Consider the following 21,026-nt stretch of genomic DNA (forward strand, 5'->3'; position numbering starts at 1 on the left):
CGCCTGCTTTTCTCCAGGGATGCTGCCTGGCCTGCTGAGTTCCTCCAGCATCATAGTGTTTTTCATCTAGATTCCAGCATCTGCAGTCCTTTCTTTCTCTCGCTTTATTAACCACACTGTCCTCCTCCAAGCCCACCGTCATCCAGCCAGCTGAAGTCTCACTGGGCTCCATTTCTACCAAGCCACTCACAACCTGCAATGCTGGACCTTCCCTTCCCATATCCTCATCCCTTCCTCTGCTGATCCCCCAAGACACCTGTTTATTTTGCCAGGAACACCGAATCTATTTCTATTTGTACATGCACAAAATTCAGCTCTCCCTCACCAATACCAGATCACTATCTTTAAACTGTCAGGCTGTCCAGTTGACATTGAGGACCAGATGAGCAGGAACTTCTACCAACTAAATATTGGAAAGGTAAGTGCTGTTGTATCAGATCCCCATTACAAAGTGTGTTCACTCAATATTTTCAACCCTCAGCCTTGCAACACTATGAAACTGTTTGCACCTTGGGGTCATATTTGATTCTGAGTAAAGCATTGGACCTTGTATCTATCCCGTCACTAAAGCTTCTGGTTTCCAATTCCACTACAATGACCAATTCCACACTTGCCTCAGTGTCTGAAGCTCTCAGTTATGCCTTTGTTAGCATTAGACCTGTAAGTCTCTAGTTGACCTCCCTCATTCCACCTTCCATAAATGTGTCAGCAATTCACAGGAAATCCCATTCACCCATCACCCTTGTGGCTCCCAGTTAAGCAATGCCTCAATTTTAAAAACCTCTTCCTTGTTTGCAAATTGTCCCACGGTTTTACCCCTTCCTATCTCTGGTATATTGTTAATCTCTAAAACCTCTTATAATTCCAGTCTCTTTCTCATCCCCGATTTTTAATGCTCTGCCATTGATAACATAAGAAAAGGTATTTATTTCTTAGTCACATGTACATCAAAACGCACAGTGAAATGCGTCTTTTTGCATTAAGAATGTGCTGGGCGCAGCCTGCAAGTGTCGCCACTCTTCTGGCGCCAACATAGCATGCCCACAACTCCTAACCTGTACGTTTTTTGGGAATGTGGGAGGAAACCGGAGCACCCGGAGGAAACCCACACAGACACGGGGAGAACGTACAAACTCCTTACAGACAGGGATGGAATCAAACCCAGGTCCCTGGCGCTGTAATAATGTTATGCTAACCGCTACACTACCATCCCATGCCTTAAGCTGCCAAGACACTAAACTCCGGAATTCACTCCTTAAACAGGATATAGATAATGGGTGGGATGGTTTAAGGTCTACCTCTTTGACCAATATCTACCCCAATATCTCCTTTTCTGGCATGCAATCAGTATTTTTGTTCAATTATACTGCTGCAAAGTGCCCTGGAACATTTGACTGCCTTAAAGATGCTATATAAATGGAGTATATATAAATTGAGTATATAACAGACCTGCAGAAAAGATTATTAACTGTGTTGCATATGTGTAGCGAGCAGCTTTGCTCCACATCGAGGTCAGAAATTCAACAAATTATTTGATTATTATCACATTGCTGTTTGTGGGGGCTTGCTGTGTACAGATCAGCTGCTGCATTTTCTACATTACAGCATTATCTAATCTAAAGTACTTTATTGGTGTAAAGGTGCTATGGAAATGCAAATCTTTCAATGCCACATTAAAGAGAGAGGACCCCCAGTACAGCACAGAAAATAATTGTAAATTGAAACTGTTACATCAGTAAGACAATTAATCCATCCAATTGGTTCCTACCGTATTTTTCTTCATTTGCATCATCTTCATCAATCAATGGCTCAGCCTCTTTGGAAAAGTACACTAAAGTATTCAGGAAACAAAATGCCAAATGCGAGAATGAAGATAGTGTTGAAAGCCAATGTTTAACTCACACTGAAGTTTATCTACTGATTCACAGTGTACATCATCTTTCTAAGTTGTTGCTCTTCTTTGTCTGCAAGTTTCCACTTTCGAGAGGGCAATTGTACAATCCCCCACCCCTCTGCTCTGCCCACTCCCATAAGGATATAGGAACTAGGAGAAGGAGTTGGGGAGAAAAATCCCCTCATGCTCCACCGGTCAATCAGACTTCAGTTCCACTTTTGTGCCCAATCCCCACATTCACTCTCTCCCGTAGTGTCCAGAAGTCAACCACTCTCAAATATTATAACTAAGTATTCACAGCCTCCTTGAGCAGAGAATTCCAAAGAATTACAACTTTCTGCCAAAGAAAATTTCTCTTCATCTCATTCCCAAACATCATCCCAAGACCCTGCTTCTAGAATCTCCAGTCTGTGAAAACAGCCTTGCTGCATCCATCCTGCGAGTCGCTCTCAGAATCTAATACATCTCAATGAGATTATCCCTCATTCCTCATGAGTTATAGGGCAAGTATCCTCAGTCTCTCTTAATAGGACAACTCTCTCTTTCCAGGAATCAGTCTGACCAAGGCAAGTATAACTTTCCTTAGCTACAGAGATTTAAGGCCAGTAAATCAAAATCAACCTCAGGTTGACAAAATATTTTCCAAAGTCCCATTCAGTTTATCTAATCTCAGACCAGAGCCGTAACCCCCTAAACTCAACAACACTCTCCTCATCAGTGAGACAGGTTCTATAGACTCTGGAGCTGCCCTGTCTTCCTGCAATGAGGAGATGTAGGTCTATCTTGGTGGATTATTTTATTGGTGGTCAAACCCAGGGAAGAGGCAAAACAACAATCTCAACTGACAAGGACAGTCTCGAATTCAAAGCAATCGAAATTTCTGATTCAGAATATAATTACCAAAAATTAAAAATAATTTTTGAAATTAAAAATATTATAAATTAAGCAAATTAGACTGGGACAAAAGACAAATGCATTTAATGCTGGGATATTCCGTGTATCATCATAATAATTAAACTTGAAAAACTAACCATGTGAGTTAGAACAGAAAACAAGCAGCCAGGAAACAACAGATCGTATCTGTATCAAGCACAGGACAGAAGCAGACAGACGTGGACACAAACAGCATCCTACCTCCGCTTATCCTGTCCTTGAGCTGCTCCTGCACACTTTTAGTGTGACCTATAATGCAAAAGAAGAAGGGATTTGATATCAATAACATGTTGAGAAGAGCTCCCATACTTGCATGTTCCAGAAAAAAGACACACCGATGGTAGAAGTGAGGAGGAACAGAATTGCCACAGTGAGAAGTTGTTCCATTTTCCTTGTCACTGGCTTTGTTTCCTGTTGTGACTTCTCTCCTTTTGCTACCAGTTGGTGCGTTTGTGGAGCTAGCTGAAATATCGTATTTATAGGGAGAATGGGTATGGCTGGTTCTTAATTGGTTGCTGGATTGTGCGTGATTTTAATGTCTTTTCAAATATGTTGTACTTTTGTTGAAGAGCGCTCAGCAGAGAGGCAGAGAGAGAGAGTCCTTGCTGGGTCCTAGAGCACAGACTGTTAGTGGGCATTTTCATATTCATTGCATTGCATACTAAGCTTGGAAATAAATATGTTGTGTGCAAAGGAATCATTTGGAGATTTAGAACCACTTGTATATTGATGGCAGAATGTCAGTAAGGCTGACTAATACCTCAGGAAGTAACAGCCAAGGAACTTCATATTTACTGGAAAAATCAGCAGAAAACAACAAGGCTGCTTTGTTTGCTCTGAAAAATGTTACAATAATGCACAGAACATACATCTCAGGAACAGACAACTTCCACAGACTGATCCATGTTTCTCCTATCTTTGTCCAACACTGTCAGCATAACCCTCTATTTCCAACCTCCTCACAAGGATTTTTACCCTCCCCTTAAATGCATTTGGACTATCTGACCAACCACTTTTATGATAATGAACTCCACACTCCCATCAAACTCTGGAAAGAATTGGAGCAAGACTGGGCCACCTAAGCCCTTTGAGCCTGCTCCACCAGTCATCAAGGTCATGGCTGATCTTGCACCTCAGTGACATTTTCCAGCATAACCCCCACATGCCTGGATTCACTTAATGCCCAAAAGTCTATCAATTCCTGTTTTGAATGAGCACAGTGACAGAGTTTCTACAGGGTAGGAAATTCCAAATATTCACTACTGCTGAAAGGAGAAATTTCTCCTCATCTTAATGTTAAGTGGCTTATTCTAAAAATGTGCCTCCTGGTCCTAGACCCCTCCATCAAGGGAAACATATGCCCCATCTAGTCTATCAGACCTTTTAACATTTTCTTAGTTTCAATGAGTCAATGTGACCTACTCTCATCCTTACAATCTCTATAGAATTACAATCCCATTCTCCTTAATCTCTCTTTATATGGCAAACCCTCCATCCCTAGGACCAGTCTATGATGAGTACATCTTTTCTCAGGCAAAGAGACCAAAACTGCGCACAATACTCCAGGTGCAATCATGCCAAGGCCCTATGCATTTGTACTTAAGCCTTCCTTACTCCTGTAGTCAAACCCTCTTGTAATAAAGGCTAACATATGGTTTGCCCTCCTAATCACTTGAGGTACCTGATGCTGGCCTTCAGTCACTGTACAAGCACACTCAGGTCCCTTTGAATCTCAGCAGCACCCAGTTTCTAATGTTTTAAAAAATACTCTGTTTTTCAGCTATGTGCACCAAAGTGCACCTCACATTTTTCTACAATATCTGCCATATTCTCGCCCACTCACTCAGTTTGTCCATATCCCCTTGAAGCCATTTTATGTCTTCCACATAGCAAAGCCTCTGAATTCCTTATTTTGTTTCTTGGTGACTTTTGTTATATTGATAGTTTCTGAATTTGCTCTTCCCTCCTCTGTCTATCTGCCACAATTTTAACCCTCAAAGTCTTCTCTTTTCAAGTGTGTTTCCTTTCCTGGGGTGTAACCTTACATTTCCCATACAATCCTTGCTCAGGGTTTATTGCAATCTCTCCAGTGACTCCCGATCCTATTTATATTATGTCATTCAAAATGATAGCTTCCAAGTTTATACCAAGACTCAATACAAGTTTAGCACTATGTCTCTACCTGTCCATTCGATCCCATTGGAAATATACCCTAGTGCCTGTGCAAAAAACAAACTGCTGGAGGAACTCAGCAGGTCAGCCAGCATCTGTGCAGGCAGAGGGATGGTCGACATTTCAGGTTGAGACCCTGCATCAGGACCTGCGTCAGAACATCGAACATCCCTCTGCCTCTACTGGTGTTGCCTGACCCACTGAGTTCCTCTAGCAGTTTGTTTTTTGCTCCAAATTCCAGCATCTGCACTCTCTTATGTTTCCAACCCTCGTGCTTGTTACTTTTTTTTAAATGGCCTTATCCACCAAATTGCTACTTTTAATGATGTGATTCCTTCCACCCCCCACCCCCGAAGTCCCTTAGCTTTTCAACCCCATTTGGATTCATATTTTCCAGGTAATATCTTTCTTAACAAAATATAATGAACTTACCTGTGTTGAGACTCAGTCTGCTAGTCTGAATAACATTCTTTACAGTCACTGAATGCTTTATTTCAAACCAGCCAGCCATTCATTCTGCCACTGGCCCCCTCAGTCTGTTCACTCTGATTACATTCTTTAATCCGTGACATGGCATTTAATCAAGATAAAACACACCTGTTGCATTGTTTTTGTCCATTCTTTGTATTGCCTTTACAAAGAATTAACTGTTGGTCAGGCAAGATTTTTCCTTATCTGTCCATTCTTTTATTTTTTTCTGTTTTCTTAATTGGTAAGATTTCCATTAATTTTCCTGCGGCCAGCAGTAAGCTGATTATCTGATAGTTCCCTGGATATGTTCTTACATCCAGGTATAATGTTAGCTATCCACTACTCTTTTCTCAGTTAATTGTTAAATGTGCATCATACTGCCTCTGCTGTCTCTTTCCTGGGTTCTTCCGTAATGCCCAGACCTTGAGCTTTTGTAATTAAAAGTCAACCTTTTGTTCACCAGTAGTTCCTATTGTGCTGGTTTGCATTTAATGTGTTTCAAGAACAAAAGCCATTTACAAGTGTACTTCTTCAAAAGAAGCAAACTACACAAGCAATACAGTACACCCTCTGAACGGCCAAAGTCTTGAAAGTTTTTATTAGAAATTTTATGAACTACATAAAAAATAAAATTTTTAAAAATTTTACTTACAGCGTGGTAACGGGCCCTTCCAACCCAACGAGTCCGCGCCGCCCATTTTAAACCCAAATTAACCTACCTGTACGTCTTTGCAATGTGGGAGGAAACCGGAGCACCCGGACGAAACCCACGCAGACACGGGAGAACGTACAAACTCCTTACAGACAGCGACGGGAATCAAACCCTGATTGCTGGCGCTGTAATAGCGTTGCGCTAACCGCTACGCTACCGTGCCACACACAGCCACACATATACTGTTTAATTCTCTAATACTTCTAGAAACCCTTGTGGAAAATTTACATAGCATTAAATCACGTTTCTTTTCAACCACCTGCTGTAAATCTTCCTTTTGCTTTTCACATAAGTAGAGTCATACAGCACAGAAACAGGCCCTCCCCACTCCCCCCCCCCCCCTCCCATGTCATTGCTGTCATTAAGGGTCCATCTATACTAATCCCATTTAGCAGTATTTGGTCTGTGGTCTGCTCTGCCTTTGTGATTCAAGTTCTCATCTCATGAGAGTACCTGCCTCCACCACGCACTCAGGCAGTGCATTGCAGAATGCACCCACCTTCTGGATGATAGAAGAGTCTTCCTCAGATCCTCTCTAAACCTATGCCCTCTGGTCTTAGGCAACTCTATTATGGGAAAAGTATCTTACTATCTACCCTATCTATGCCTCTCATAATTTTGTATGCCTCTATTAGGTCCTCCCTCACCCTCCTCTACTCCAAGGGAAATAAGCTCAGCCTATCCAGTATCTCTTCACAAGTGCAACATTCCATCCCAGGCAACATCCTGGTGAATTTCCTCTCCACTTTCCTGGTGCAACCTCATCCTTCCTATAGTGTGGCACACAGTACTCCAGCTGTGGCATAACCAATATTTTACAAAGTTGTACCAAGACTTCCCTGCTCTCATACTCTATGCCCTGGCTAATGAAGGCACGGATCCTGTATGCCTTCTTCACCACTTTATCTAGCTGTGCTGCTGCCTTCAGGGATTTTTGGACTTGCACACCAAGGTTCCCTTGTTCCTCAATACTCCCAAGGGCCATACCATTCATATACAACCAATCCTTATGAGACCTCCCAAAATTGTTTAACTTGTTTTGTTTCTTTATTCCCCCTTAGTTCAAAGTTTCCTTTTTTTCCTCTGTACCTCAAAGAACATTGAATTCAATGACGTTCTGACTTATAATTCCTGACCACGTCTTCCCACTGTTTAGTGTTCAGATTGTTTAGTGCGGTGCCCTGATGCTTTCACTATTTATAGAAGTTCAAATGCCCTGTAGAAGGTGCTGCAATATTTGGATAGCTAGCTGTCAAACCTTGTCTTGTAATAGCCTGTAAGAAATCTGTGAGTAAATGCTAGCAGAATGAGTGACTATTTGTACACACCTCACAGCAAAAGAGATTGGTATCCCAACAAAATTTCCTCCTTCTTTGTAAATGTGTAGGTAAAAGGTGCTGGATTATGCTCTACATTACACTTTACAGTAGGCACGTCTCTAAGATATAAATAACTAGCATTCAGTTTATTTCCATGTGACCATTACTAGGCAGTACACATTAATTGAAATTACATGGGTTGATTATCCACAGTGCTGAGTTACCAACCATTTCACTGAGCATTTAATGCATTTCTTACCCACAAAAGAACATTCCAGTATGTTAAAAATAAAAAGAAACCAAATTCTCAATCAGCTTTGCGTTTAGATGCTTTATTTTCCAAGAAGAGTACCAGTTCCATGATGAGGAATAGCACTAAAACAATACATTTCCACCAATTGTGGAAGCCTTTTAATGGTTATGTAACAGTTATGTAAATCTCAGTTTTATTTAGGATACTGGATTGAGTTCTGGTTGCTGTGTAACTATAAAGATATGTTGACTTCGGAAGCAGTGAACCTCAGGTGCAGGGCAATCATACCAGAACTAATAGGGTTAAGTTAAGAAGGACACAAGGAGAAGGTGGCTACTTAACTTCAGTCTGTTCTGTCATTCATTTTCATCTATGGTCTCACTCTATATGCCTGTCTCATCGTTCTAACCCGTTATGCTTCTGGTTATTCAATAAACACCATTCTGATTTAAAATTGGTTTATTATTAACTCAAAATCAGCAGCTGTTTGCAAAGAAGATGGTTAAATTTCATATTTAGACATGCACCCCAAATTTAAGTCTCTCCAACCAGCTGAAAAGGTTTCTATTTCCCTGTTAATTCTACTGAATATTTCAATTATTTTATTTCATAGGCTGGTTTGTATTCCCGTGAGTATGCACGATTAAGGGATGATCTCAGATAATTAAAGGAAGTCGTAGAAACTATTCCTTCTGGTGGTGGAATCCAGAACAAAGCAGCATTGTTTTAAAATCCACCCTGTTCTGTAGTGATGCCTGGAAGCATATCTTCTCACAAGGGCCAGTGGAAATAGAAACATAGAAAACCTACAGCACAATTCAGGCCCTTCGGCCCACAAAGCTGTGCCGAACATGTCCCTACCCTAGAAATTACTAAGCTTACCCATAGCCCTCTATTTTTCTCAGCTCCATGTACCTATCTAAAAGTCTCTTAAAAGACCCTATCGTATCCGCCTCCACGACTGTTGCCGGCAGCCCATTCCACGCACTCACCACTCTCTGAGTAAAAAACTTACCCCTGAGATCTCCCCTATGCCTACTGCCCAGCACCTTAAACCTCTTGTGGTAACCATTTCAGCCCTGGGAAAAAGCCTCTGACTATCCACATGATCAATGCCTCTCATCATCTTATACACCTCTATCAGGTCCCCCCTCATCCTCCGTCACTCCAAGGAGAAAAGGCCAAGTTCCCTCAACCTGTTTTCATAAGGCATGCTCCCCAATCCTGGCAGCATCCTTGTAGATCTCCTCTGCACCCTATCTATGGCTTCCACATCCTTCCTGTAGTGAGGCGACCAGAACTGAGCACAGTACTCCAAGTGGGGTCTGACCAGGGTCCTATACAGTATAGCTGCAACATTACCTCTTGGCTCCTAAATTCAATTCCACGATTGATGAAGGACAATACACCATATGCCTTCTTAACCACAGAGTCAACCTGTGCAGCTGCTTTGAGCGTCCTATGGACTCAGACCCCAAGATCCCTCTGATCCTCCACACTGCTAAGAGTCCTACCATTAATACTATACTCTGCCATCATATTTGACCTACCAAATGAACCACTTCACACTTATCTGATTGAACTCCATCTGCCACTTCTCAGCCCAGTTTTGCATCTTATCTATGTCCCACTGTAACCTCTGACAGCCCTCCATACTATCCGCAACACCTTCAACCTTTGTGTCATCTGCAAATTTACTAACCCATCCCTCCACTTCCTCATCCAGGTTGTTTATAAAAATCACAAAGAGTAAGGGTCACAGAACAGATCCCTGAGGTACACCACTGGTCACCAACCTCCATGCAGAATATGACCCATCAACAACCACTCTTTGCCTTCTGTGGGCCAGCCAGTTCTGGATCCACAAAGCAATGTCCCCTTGGATCCCATGCCTCCTTACTTTCTCTATAAGCCTTGCACGGGGTACCTTATCAAATGCCTTGCTGAAATCCATATACACTACATCTACTACTCTCCCTTCATCGATGTGCTTAGCCACATCCTCAAAAAATTCAATCAGGCTCGTAAGGCAGGACCTGCCCTTGACAAAGCTATGCTGACTATTCCTAATCATATTATACCTCTCCAAATGTCCATAAATCATGCCTCTCAAGATCTTCTCTATCAACTTACCAACCACTGAAGTAAGACTCACTGGTCTATGATTTCCTGGGCTATCTCTACTCCCTTTCTTGAATAAGGGAACAACATCCGCAACCCTCCAATCCTCCAGAACCTCTCCTGTCTCCATTGATGATACAGAGATCATCGTCAGAGGCTCCACAATCTCCTCCCTCACCTCCCACAGTAGCCTGGGGTACATCTCATCCTCTCCTGGTGACTTATCCAACTTGATGCTTTCCAAAAGTTTCATCACCTCCTCTTTCTTAATATCTACATGCTCAAGCTTTTCAGCCTGCTGCAAGTCCTCATTACGATCACCAAGATCTTTTTCCGTAGTGAATACTGATGTAAAGTATTCATTAAGTACCTCTGCTGTTTCTTCCAGATCCATACACACTTTCCCACTGTTGCACTTGATAGGGCCTATTCTTTCACATCTTATCCTCTTGCTCTTCACATACTTGTAGAATGCCTTGGGGTTTTCCTTAATCCTGCCTGCCAAGGCCTTCTCATGACCCCTTCTGGCTCTCCTAATTTGCTTCTTCAGCTCCTTCCTGTTAGCCTTATACTCTTCCAGATCTCTAACATTACCCAGCTCTCTGAACTTTTTATAAGCTTTTCTTTTCTTTTTGACTAGATTTATTATAGCCTTCGTACACCACAGTTCCTGTATCCTATCGTAACTTCCCTGTCTCATTGGAACATGCCTATGCAGAACTCCACACACATATCCCCTGAATATTTGCCACATTTCTTCCGTACTTTTCCCGAGAACATCTGTTCCCAATTTAAGCTTCCAATTTCCTGCCTGAGAGCTTCATAATTCCCTTTACTCCAACTAAACACCTTTCTAGTCTGTCTGTTCCTATCTCTCTCCAATGCTACTGTAAAGGAGATAGAATTATGATCACTATCTCCAAAATGCTCTTCCACTGAGAGATCTGACACCTGACCAGGTTTAATTCCCAATACCAAATCAAGCACAGCCTCTCCTCTTGTAGGCCTATCTACACATTGTGTCAAGAATCCTTCCTGAACACACTTAACAAACTCCACACCATCTAAACCCCTTGCTATATGGAGATGCCGATCGATATTTTGGAAATTAAAATCTCCCATCACAACAACTCTGTTATTATCACACCTTTCTAGGATCTGTTTCTCAAAACTCTTCCCCCAAAATGTTCAGCCTTGGAAGGGGAGGAGGGGGAGGGTTAATTTAAAATGTTAAAAACTGTAAATTTTGATAGGGTTAGTATATTAGTGTTACAGAATCATGTGTAATAGGTAGAATTGAGATATTGATTAATCAAGAATAGGCTTGAACAGCAGAAGCTTAACCTGATCCCATCTTTGGGGAGAGAAAATATGAAGTGGCTATTGCAGGTGGGAACAGTCTGGATCATGGGCTTCAGCTATCTAATCAATGCCACTGTTGTCAGTCATGCAGTTTGACTGGAGTGAATCAAAAGTTGCTGTGTGTGTCTCTCTCTCTCTCTCTCTCTCTCTCTCTCTAAGGTGGAACACTTTGCCACCACCTGCCCGATACAGTCCAATAGCCCTGCAGAAATCTGACTGTACCAGTCTAACAGAGAAGAGCTAGTTCGAGCAACAAGCAAGTGTCATGGGTCACAAGCACATGACCTGTTTATATTTAGCTTGGGAAATTTTCCCTCAATTTCATAACAGATCTTAAGGATGAATGGAAATAGAACAGAGGAAACATTCCACTGTTGACTGCTGGTCACCAGAGGAATGCCAGGAGGAAAGAATACTTTTATAAAATCTCCTTTGATGTCCTTGGAACATCCCAAAATGCTTTGTGTCTGATGAACAATAACCTATTTTGATGGCTGTGTGGTGGCCAGGATACCAGTAAATCTCCTGCACTCTGAATCATATTCATCTTTCAGTATTATTGAAAACACCAGATCATTATCACATTGGTATTCATGGGATCTTGCTTTATGCAATGGGTGACCATGTTACAACAATGATGGCTTTAAAACTCTCAGACACATTCTGAGGTCATGGAAAGCTTTGTACTAAAGCAAGTCCCTTTTTCCCCGTTGGATCTTTTATAGCCACATAAGAGGCAGATTGTAGTGTAATAAAGCCCTGAAGATGTATCCTCAAGTATTGAGCCATTCTAATTTGAGGACAGACTAGTACTAGCTGCCCGGGTTACAAACGACGTGACTTATGGAAATACGACTTTACGCAAATTCTCCCATACATCTTTAAAGCATTTTTTCAGCTAGTAATAACAATACTTAATGGCATTCATTATGACTAGATACAGTATATATTCCATTAGTTTAATTATGGCTATTGTTATAGCATGCTTGTTCAATGAAAGAATTATCACAAGTGGATGCAGAGTGATATGAGACACAAGAGACTGGAGTGATATATTTGTTACTATAGAAAAGAGACATTTCTGACTTGCAGAGAAATCGGTTTACGTACAGTTGTCAGGAACGGAACCCTTACGTAACCAGGGACTGCCTGTATTCTATATTTCCTTACAACAAAGGAGGAGTCCATTTTGACCCATTGAGACTATGCTGGCTCACAGAATGATCCTCTTCACCATTTTCTCATAACCTATTCTCCCCACATTCCCATCAACTCCCTTCCAGATTCTAGCACTCACCAACACACTGGGGGCAATTCACAGTGGCCAATTAACCTTTCAACCCAAACATCTTTGTTTGATGTGCGAGGAAACCAGAGCACCTTGGGGGGCGGGGGTGGCTGGTGGAGGTGGTGGAATCCAAGCAGTCACAGGGAGAATGTGGAAACCCCACACAGACAGCACCAGAGGTCAGGATTGAAATAAGCTCACTGGAACTGTGAGGCAGCTGCTCTACTAACTGCACCACTGTGCTACCCAGGTTTATGTCTTAAGTAAAAATGTGGTAATGGATGAATATGTTGCTGCAGCAATCAGAGTGAATGTGTTTAATTCCAGAATTTATATGGGACAGTAAATGATACCAGATATGTTCAACCTTTCTCCTACTTTAGACAGAATGAGGGTGAGCAGTCATGTTCATAATGAATATCAAGAATATGGAACATGAGGATTCCTTTCAGTTGTTGGAGCCAAATCCACTATTCAAGACATGGTAGCTCATCTCTCTCTTAACCCAATCTACTCTGTTTCATTCCATAATCCCTAATACCCTTTATTCTTCATGTATTCATTTCTTTGGGATGTGCAAAATACTGGCAAGATGCACATTTACTGCCCCTAAGACGAGCCATCTCCTTGAACCACTGCAGTCCTTCTAGGCAGGGAACTTCAGCATTTACAATCAGTGATGTTCAAGGAACGGTAATCTATTTCTAGGACAGGAATTATGGGTGAACCAGCAAGTGGAGGTGTTTCCATACACTTGCTGCCCTTGAAGATGGTACAATCACAGTCTGGGAAGTGCTCTTGGAGTAGTGGTCCGCAGACTGTGAGTTGCAGTGTATTTTGTAGATGGTACAAGAGGAAAATGAAAATATAATGCAGGAGCTACCAGTTACTCACCCTGAAATATGACCATTCTTTGAAAGAACAGCAGTTCTCAGAGCTATTACATTCAGAGGTAATCTGTGGTCAACACTGAAGGCCAGTCAGAAACAGAACGAGACCCAAACAATATGAGACCCAAGTGTATTGTTCCTAGAAGTTAGTTTTCACATCTTGCTCCCAAAGGTAGAATACCTTCCACTCCCCCATAATCGGGAGACTGGATACATTCACTCCCCTTCCCCACCCCGCCCAGTCCACACACAAAGAACAATTTTCCTTTGCAGTATCAACTTCATCTGGGAATTCCTCAAATTCACGTGGATATGCCCATCTGTGGGGAGGGAGGGAGAATGGCACAGAAATGCTAATTCAGGAAGTCTTATAGCCAACATGCTCTTTAAAAGACCTCTTGAAATTGTTAGTTAGTAAGCAAGCAGATCCAGTAAGTGGAGAAGGTAAATTCCACGTTGGCCTTTATTGCCAACGAGTTGAAGTTTAAGAATTAAAGGAGGTGTTGTCACAGTTGTACGGGGTTCCGGTAAGGACCATCTGGAATACTGTATAGAGTTTAGGTCTCCTTGTCTAAAAAAGGATGTAGTAGCATTGGGGCAGTCTGAAGGAGATTCACCAGGCTAATATTCCTGGGATGAGAGGTTTGCCCTACCAGCAGAGGCTAGACAGTTTGGGTTTGTATTCCTTGGAGAAAAGAATGAGGGATAAGAATCTTGCTTATTCAAATATGCAAGGTCCAAAGGGAACTTGACAGAGTAGAGGTTGAGATGTTTCTGCTAGTGGGAGAGTCACGAAGAAGGGGACATAGCTCCAAAGTAAGGAGCTGGTCATTTAAAAATGAGGTGTGTAGGGATTTCTTCTCTCACAGGGTAGTGAGTCTCTGCTTTTGAGGGTCAGAGAGTCATGGAATAATAACAGCATGGAAACAGGCCCTTTGGCACAACTCATCCATGCTGATCAAGATGCCCATTTAAGCTAGACCCACTTGCCCACATTTGGCCCATATCCTTCTAAATCTTTCCTATCCATATACTTATCCAAATGTCTTTTAAACGTTGTTATTGTACCCGCCTCAACTACTTTCTCTGGCAGCTCGTTCCATGTACGCACCATCCTCTTCATGAAGTTGCCACTCAGGTCCCTTTTAAATCTTTCCCCTCACCTTAAACCTGTGCCCTCTAGTTTTTGGTTCCTTACCCTGGGAAAAAGACTGACCATTCACACTTTCTATGCTCCCCCATGATTTTATACACCTCTATAAGGTCACCCCTCAGTCTCCTACATTCAAAGGAATAAAGTCCAAGCCTGCCCAACCTCTCTATAACTCAGGCCCTCAAGTCCTAGCAACATACTCATAACTCTTCTTTGCACCCTTTCCAACTTAATGACATCTCTTCTATAAACAGGGTGACCAAAACTGTACACAAAACTCCAAGTGTGGCCTCACCATCACGTACAACTACAACGTAACATCCTAACTCTTATACTCAATGCCCTGACTGATGAAGGCTGGAAGGTGGTGGAGGCCAGATCATTAGAAATACTTAAAGTAGGGATAGATAAATACCAGAAAGATCAAGGAATTGAGTTACTGGGAACTGGCACAGGCCAGTATAGATCACACTGAATGGTGCAACAGATTTGAGGGGTCAAATGACCTACTCCTGCTCCCATTTTCTTGTGTTCTTGGGTCTCTGGTGTCAAGCCTGACATCAGGCGGCCTCTCCACCTGCTTGAGTATCCAGGTCCAGTATTGGGTGGGCACTGGGCAATGGGGAAAGTTATACCAAGTCTTTAGCTGTTGGTCTCACAGCAATCCCCAGTCCCTTCCATCATTGTGGGGCACAGGATTCAGGGGAAAGAGTGATGTAATCACTGGCTGCTCTTTTCAAGGAATGTGGTTGGTTTGGGGATTTCCAGTTTCACCTCATCTGGTTTCACAGGAACATTGGCATCATATGTGAATGACTGAGTTTTCAAACACAGGTTGTCTTGTGCAATACAGGACTGTTGGTAACCCTCATTCCAAGATCCATATCATTCCACAGCTCTCAGTTTCCTCTCATTTACCGTTTCCTCTCCTTGCCATGTTGCATCTCCCCAATGTCTGAAGATAGAAAATAATTTAATTAGCAAGCATTTTACTGGTTGAAAACAAGCTGAAAGAGCATAATGGTGGAATGCTGTTGCTTGTCTGCATTTATTCAAATCCCACCATAGCAACTGGGGAACACAATCAAGCATATAAAAGTGGAATTTGATTAAAAAAGTGGCTGAGTCCTGTAACTCAGATGAGTGTGATCATTGAAGCCACAGAAAATGGCCCGTGTCCGAGCTCCAACCACCATCAGCTACTTTACCAAAGACCTTACTTCATCATAACAGCAGAACTAGGATTCTTCCTGATGAATGGACTGTTTAGCTCCATTTGCAATTCCTTAGCTGATGAAGCAATCTAAACCATAAAAGAGCAACAATGTTCAGGCTTAGGCTGAAAGGTGGCAAAAACCATTCTCACCAGACAGATGCTAACCATGATAGTTTTAATCATTTCCGCATGACATCCACCACCAATATCCAGGCATCATCACCAACTAGAATTAAGCTGCATCAGCCAGGCAAGAGTTTAGAGGCTAGATGTTCTGGAATAAGTGACTCACTTCAACTCCCCTGCAAATTACAAGGCATAAATTAGAAGTGTACTGGAATACTCCCTACTCACCTGAACAATTGACAGAACAGTCTACTTGATTAATAACCCATTCATTTTCTTTAGATCTCTTTCTTTGCACAGCTTGTGCACTTGACCTGCTGTGTGTAGTACCTACAAGATGCATTGCATACTCACCATTGGCTTCAACAACATTTCAAAGCCACAACCTTAAAGACATCCAAAAAAGGAAGTACAAGTTTCCAAGTCACACATCACCCTGACTTGGAATTATAATTAGCACCCCTTCATTACTGCTGGGTTTAAGTCCTGCACTGTGCACACACCATTTCAAGGACTGCAGTGGTTCAAAGGCAACAACTCACAATCACCTTCTCCAAGGCAATTAGTGATGGGTAATACATGCATATCACCTCAGTGAGGCTCATGCCATGAATGAATTTTAAAATACGCAAAGGAGTGGTGGCTTGGAGTAATGTGAATGATTACAAGGCATATTTCCCTGCATCCGTGTGCATGTGTGGGATTGTCTATGTAATAAGAATTGTGGTATTATGGAAAGTGCATTGAAAACAAAAATGAAGTTGTCAAAACATTTTCAAACAGGAGCAAGATATTCACACCCACCTTACACGTCAAAGAAAGAAAAAAAAACATACACCATTGATTTCCTATGCCCCAAGTAAGCAGACTAAATCCAATCTCTCCCTTCTCACAACCTTTGAACTTGTTGTCCCCTCTCAAATCACACCCTGCCTTCTGTCAAAGCCCATCAAATCCCTGCCCATATATTTCAAAACCCTCACAAAACTAAACCAAGCTCAGGTTTTCCTGTAGGAGCGTTTGAGAATTCTTGCTGCTTTTGTTTTCACCACTATGACTTTGAAACTTGTTTATGTCTGCCCTAGCAGAAAGGAGTACAGGCACTTACAGAAATTCTGTTTTTAACAGAGGAGCACAAACAAAATGCAACCCACTGGGTTCAGAGTTTGGACATATGAAACAAGTTTTAAAATTCATTGCAAATAACCAGTAATTTTATTATACTCTTAAAACATCACAAATGGTAGGCAACTGTATCAACGTTTCAATGAATCACACTGATCAGTTGGGTGACATAATACCTACCTGGAAATAATCCTTCAATTTCCACTGAAACAATCACCCTTTTGTAATACAACTCCTGGATCCTCGCCAAGGTCTGGGAGATAATTAATTTGCTGTGTTTGGCTTGAAAGATTACAATAGTTTTTTTAGATCTGTAATGAATCAAACACCTGATGTCCAAGAGAATGCATGTATAAATGGCAACAGAGAAACACGAATTCACTCCAATTATAGCTAATCCAAATAAAACTAGGCAAAATCACATGATTAGTTGAAGTAGGTACAGTCATTTACAAAAAGAATTCCTTTGTGCTACATGCATTTAGCACAAGTTATCACTTGAAAATGAATACATGTTTATTCTGGACATCTGTGGGATTTGCCACCCATTTTGGTATTAGTTTCTTTCAAAGTTTAATTCAATTTCCATTCAAAACATAAATAATTTTGTAAAATGAACAATTGTTTTCACAAAACAAGAGGCATTCAAATTTATTGTTCCTCAAAATGGATGATTTTGCACAGCAGTTTAAGTTGGGTTCCATTAAGTGGCAGAACAGGCTTGAAAGGCCTATTCCTGCTCCTGATTCATATTTGTATGAAGACATGAAGGCGGCAGATAAATAATAGGTTATGCAAAATAGCGGTAAGATGAGGTGTGCAAGTGGAGCCATGTGTCCTCTGAGCAAACAGAGAAACAGGCCAATTGGGCTGAAAGTTGTGTGCTTTTAATTCCATGCAATACTGGCTCCAAGGTTGTTACTGTGGCACAAATGCAACCTTACAATGGCAGTGAGGAAATAATTTGCTGTTACAGCAAACTGGTGATAGATCAGTTTGTGAGAAGAGGGATCAAGTTAGGTTTATCTATTTTAAATACTTTCAAGAAAACTTAACAACCCAGTTGAACAATCTGCTGTTTCCTCCCACCCTTTAAATGAACCATATTTGTCCCTCCCATTCAAATCTTGACTCCTTGCTGAGGTACAGTTTACTGTCTGGGATCTGTTCAAGTAGCCATTAAAACACCACAGCCATACCAGATTCTTTCCTGACGCTCACACTACCAGCACAGGTTGAACGTCAGCCGTGGAAGTTTTGGCTGCTTTTCCAGTCTCTCCTCAACTGAGGCCAAATGTAACACCCCCAGCTGGAGAATTCTAAACAGACTGCAGACCAGGATGCACTCTAGAATCCTGCTTGTTTCAGAGGCCACGCACTCACTGAATAAAGACCATTGAACCATTAGGAGAGCCATCTCTTACCCATATTCCAATGAATTTAAACATTCATTTTATTTGACGATTCTTTAACTTGATTGCACCTCATGCCATCTATGACAATTACACAAGATCACAGTTGTCTGCTGTAACCAGTATTTTTTTAAAAATACAAATTAACTATTAGATGTCATAAGTGGCTGTTTTGGGAGCAATTGTTTAACAATCCACAAGTTGGTACTGCACCAAGGTAAATTGTAATGAGGGGAAGAGTACATCAAGTAGTTCTGTAACTGGGCTTTTAACATTGAAAAACTGAGTGGCTTCACTCAAAATACAAGATGATAACTAAAATGAAGAAACATAATATGCCAAGTAGGAAATGATGGATACAAAATTGACATTCCACAAAATCCTAAATGTAGCCACATATTATTTGAGCTTAGACTAAATAGAATTCATTTATATACAGTCAAGATTTCTAAAGCATGCCTACAAAAGTCTCTCAGTAATGTACATTTCTAAATTTCCTCAGCCTAGCAGGAGCTTGGCAAATCCATTTTATATTAGCAGCATAAGGCAGATGAGGCCATATTTTCTGGGTACATGGATGAACCCACATACACTATATAATGTACTAACTTACTTGCAGATGGACCTTTATTATAGCGAGTACCCTCACTATTTGACAAGTTCCTGATAGCCAAGATTGTGTTCACTGTTAAACATTTACAGAAAACTTGGCTTCTTTCACTGCTGGTGAATTTAATGATAAATGAGGAACAGTCATACTAAACCCCAATGAATTGGATCACAGAAATTGGGCATCTGCTTCCCTCTTGCAAATGTACACAAAACCTGCAAGATAAAATATCATGGTCCACTAGTAGCATCAACTGATGAAAGTTCACTTCTCTTTACTGGTGTTCTTTCAGGTGCAAGAAATAGTCTTGTTTATCAAAAAAATTCCCCAACAATCGAGATTGTTTTTTTAGGGTGCTTATTCTGGATCCAAACGAGGCAAAACAGGAAGAATAAGATTTCCAAAAGCAGAGTCTTGGGTTATGAAATATCCTGACGAGTGTGCATGTGCATGCTGTGGATCAAATGAAAGAAAACACATTAGATTTTAAACAGAAATGTCCAAAGTGAAATCAAACTGGTTCCCAATAGAAGTTGCTTGCCATTGGTTTAAATACATTTACATATAACAGTAAATACAACATTACCAGCGCAAATTAATGAACTAACAAACAATTGCCAAAATCAACTCTCTCCAATAAAAAAAACATCAGCAACTTAATTTGAAAAGAACCAAATTCAAGGAAGTAAATAAATTGATAAGTTTACAAAAGTTAACTTTAAGGGATTTATGTGCATCTTTCTTGATGAAATGATTACAGACGTGCTGTTCAATGAATTACTTTAAGTGTAGCAATTGCTATTGCATGTTCAAAAAATATCAAACAAATTTGGCATCCACCTCTCCTTTTATTAATGGTATTAAGAAAGCAACTCTGATCCAAGAACACAGAATTCAGCCATCTTTAAATCTTTACTGCTCAACTGAACTAACAAACAGGTCTTTGGACAGAAATCCATACTGAAATGATGATTCAAGTAGATCAAATGCAACTCAAAAGTTGTAAGATTTCCTGTAGTGTTAATAAATACTTCCATAAAATACAGAAAATTAATGGTAAAGCTGGTCACATATGTAGAAAAAAATCAGCTCCATACAGCATAAATTGAGGGTCACACAATCTCATATTTAAAATTAACCAGAGTAAAAAAAAAATGAAGTGTCTTTTTTAAATAACGTAAAGTTGATAAATTGCTGCTCCTGAAAGGGTTCTTGCAAACATGAGGTATTTTTAAAAAAATTTGTCTGATGTGTTAGCGTGCAGTGCATGTTAATGTGATATTAAAGACCTGTAACGGCTTCCCAAAATATAAATTGGGCAGAGTGGTTGAGTGTCTGAACTTCAGATTGGGAGCTCGCAGAGAACAAGACAGTCCAGACAAATATTTCTGCTTTATGCAATTCTCTTGAATCTCTTCAATGCAAGTCAATGAGTTGGAGTGCAAGTTGGAGACACTACAATTCTATAATGCGTGGAGGGTTGTTACTTCCTGGTCTTCTGTACTGGATTTCAATAAATAATCAGCAGCTATTACAAATGTGGGATAATTTTCTGTATATAGCAATTTAATCGATTGAATCAATGAATTTGTATTTCTATAGCACTTTTTGCATCTCCAGGGCAAATCACATTTCACAGCCAATGCAGTAATCAGAACAAACTGGAGGAGGTTTGTTCATGGCCTGAAGTGGAACAATAGCCAAATAATCCATTCTAGTAGTGACTGGAAATATAGTCCAAGATATGTAGCAATACAAGGATAGGTTGATAGAGTTAGAGGAAGTTCAATGGAAGGATACTTGTGTAGAGCACAAACACTAACACAGACCAGTTGTCTGGACTGGCCCACTTCCATGCTGCAAAAATCTAAAAAAGCAAATCAGATTCTCTAGAAATTTATCCTATTCAACTGGTTGCCCCAATAAGCATTTTTTTTTTTGCACAAATGAAGAGTACAAGAAACAACCT

At 40.9% G+C, this 21,026-nt stretch overlaps 1 protein-coding gene across 5 annotated transcripts in view; it reads right to left on the bottom strand.

Moving 5' to 3' along the window:
• Nucleotides 1–18,471: 18,471 nt before the first annotated feature.
• The window catches only part of inip (ints3 and nabp interacting protein), a 40,916-nt gene continuing 38,361 nt past the window's right edge, over nucleotides 18,472–21,026 (bottom strand). For all 5 annotated transcript variants that reach the window (XM_052019996.1, XM_052019993.1, XM_052019992.1 and 2 more), the window contains exon 5: nucleotides 18,472–19,510. In XM_052019996.1, coding sequence (XP_051875956.1) covers nucleotides 19,415–19,510 — 96 coding nt within the window. In that variant the 3' untranslated portion in view covers nucleotides 18,472–19,414. The remainder of the gene's footprint in view (nucleotides 19,511–21,026) is intronic.

This window comes from Pristis pectinata, chromosome 7 (assembly GCF_009764475.1).
Source record: "Pristis pectinata isolate sPriPec2 chromosome 7, sPriPec2.1.pri, whole genome shotgun sequence".
Classification (NCBI taxonomy): Eukaryota; Metazoa; Chordata; class Chondrichthyes; order Rhinopristiformes; family Pristidae; genus Pristis; species Pristis pectinata.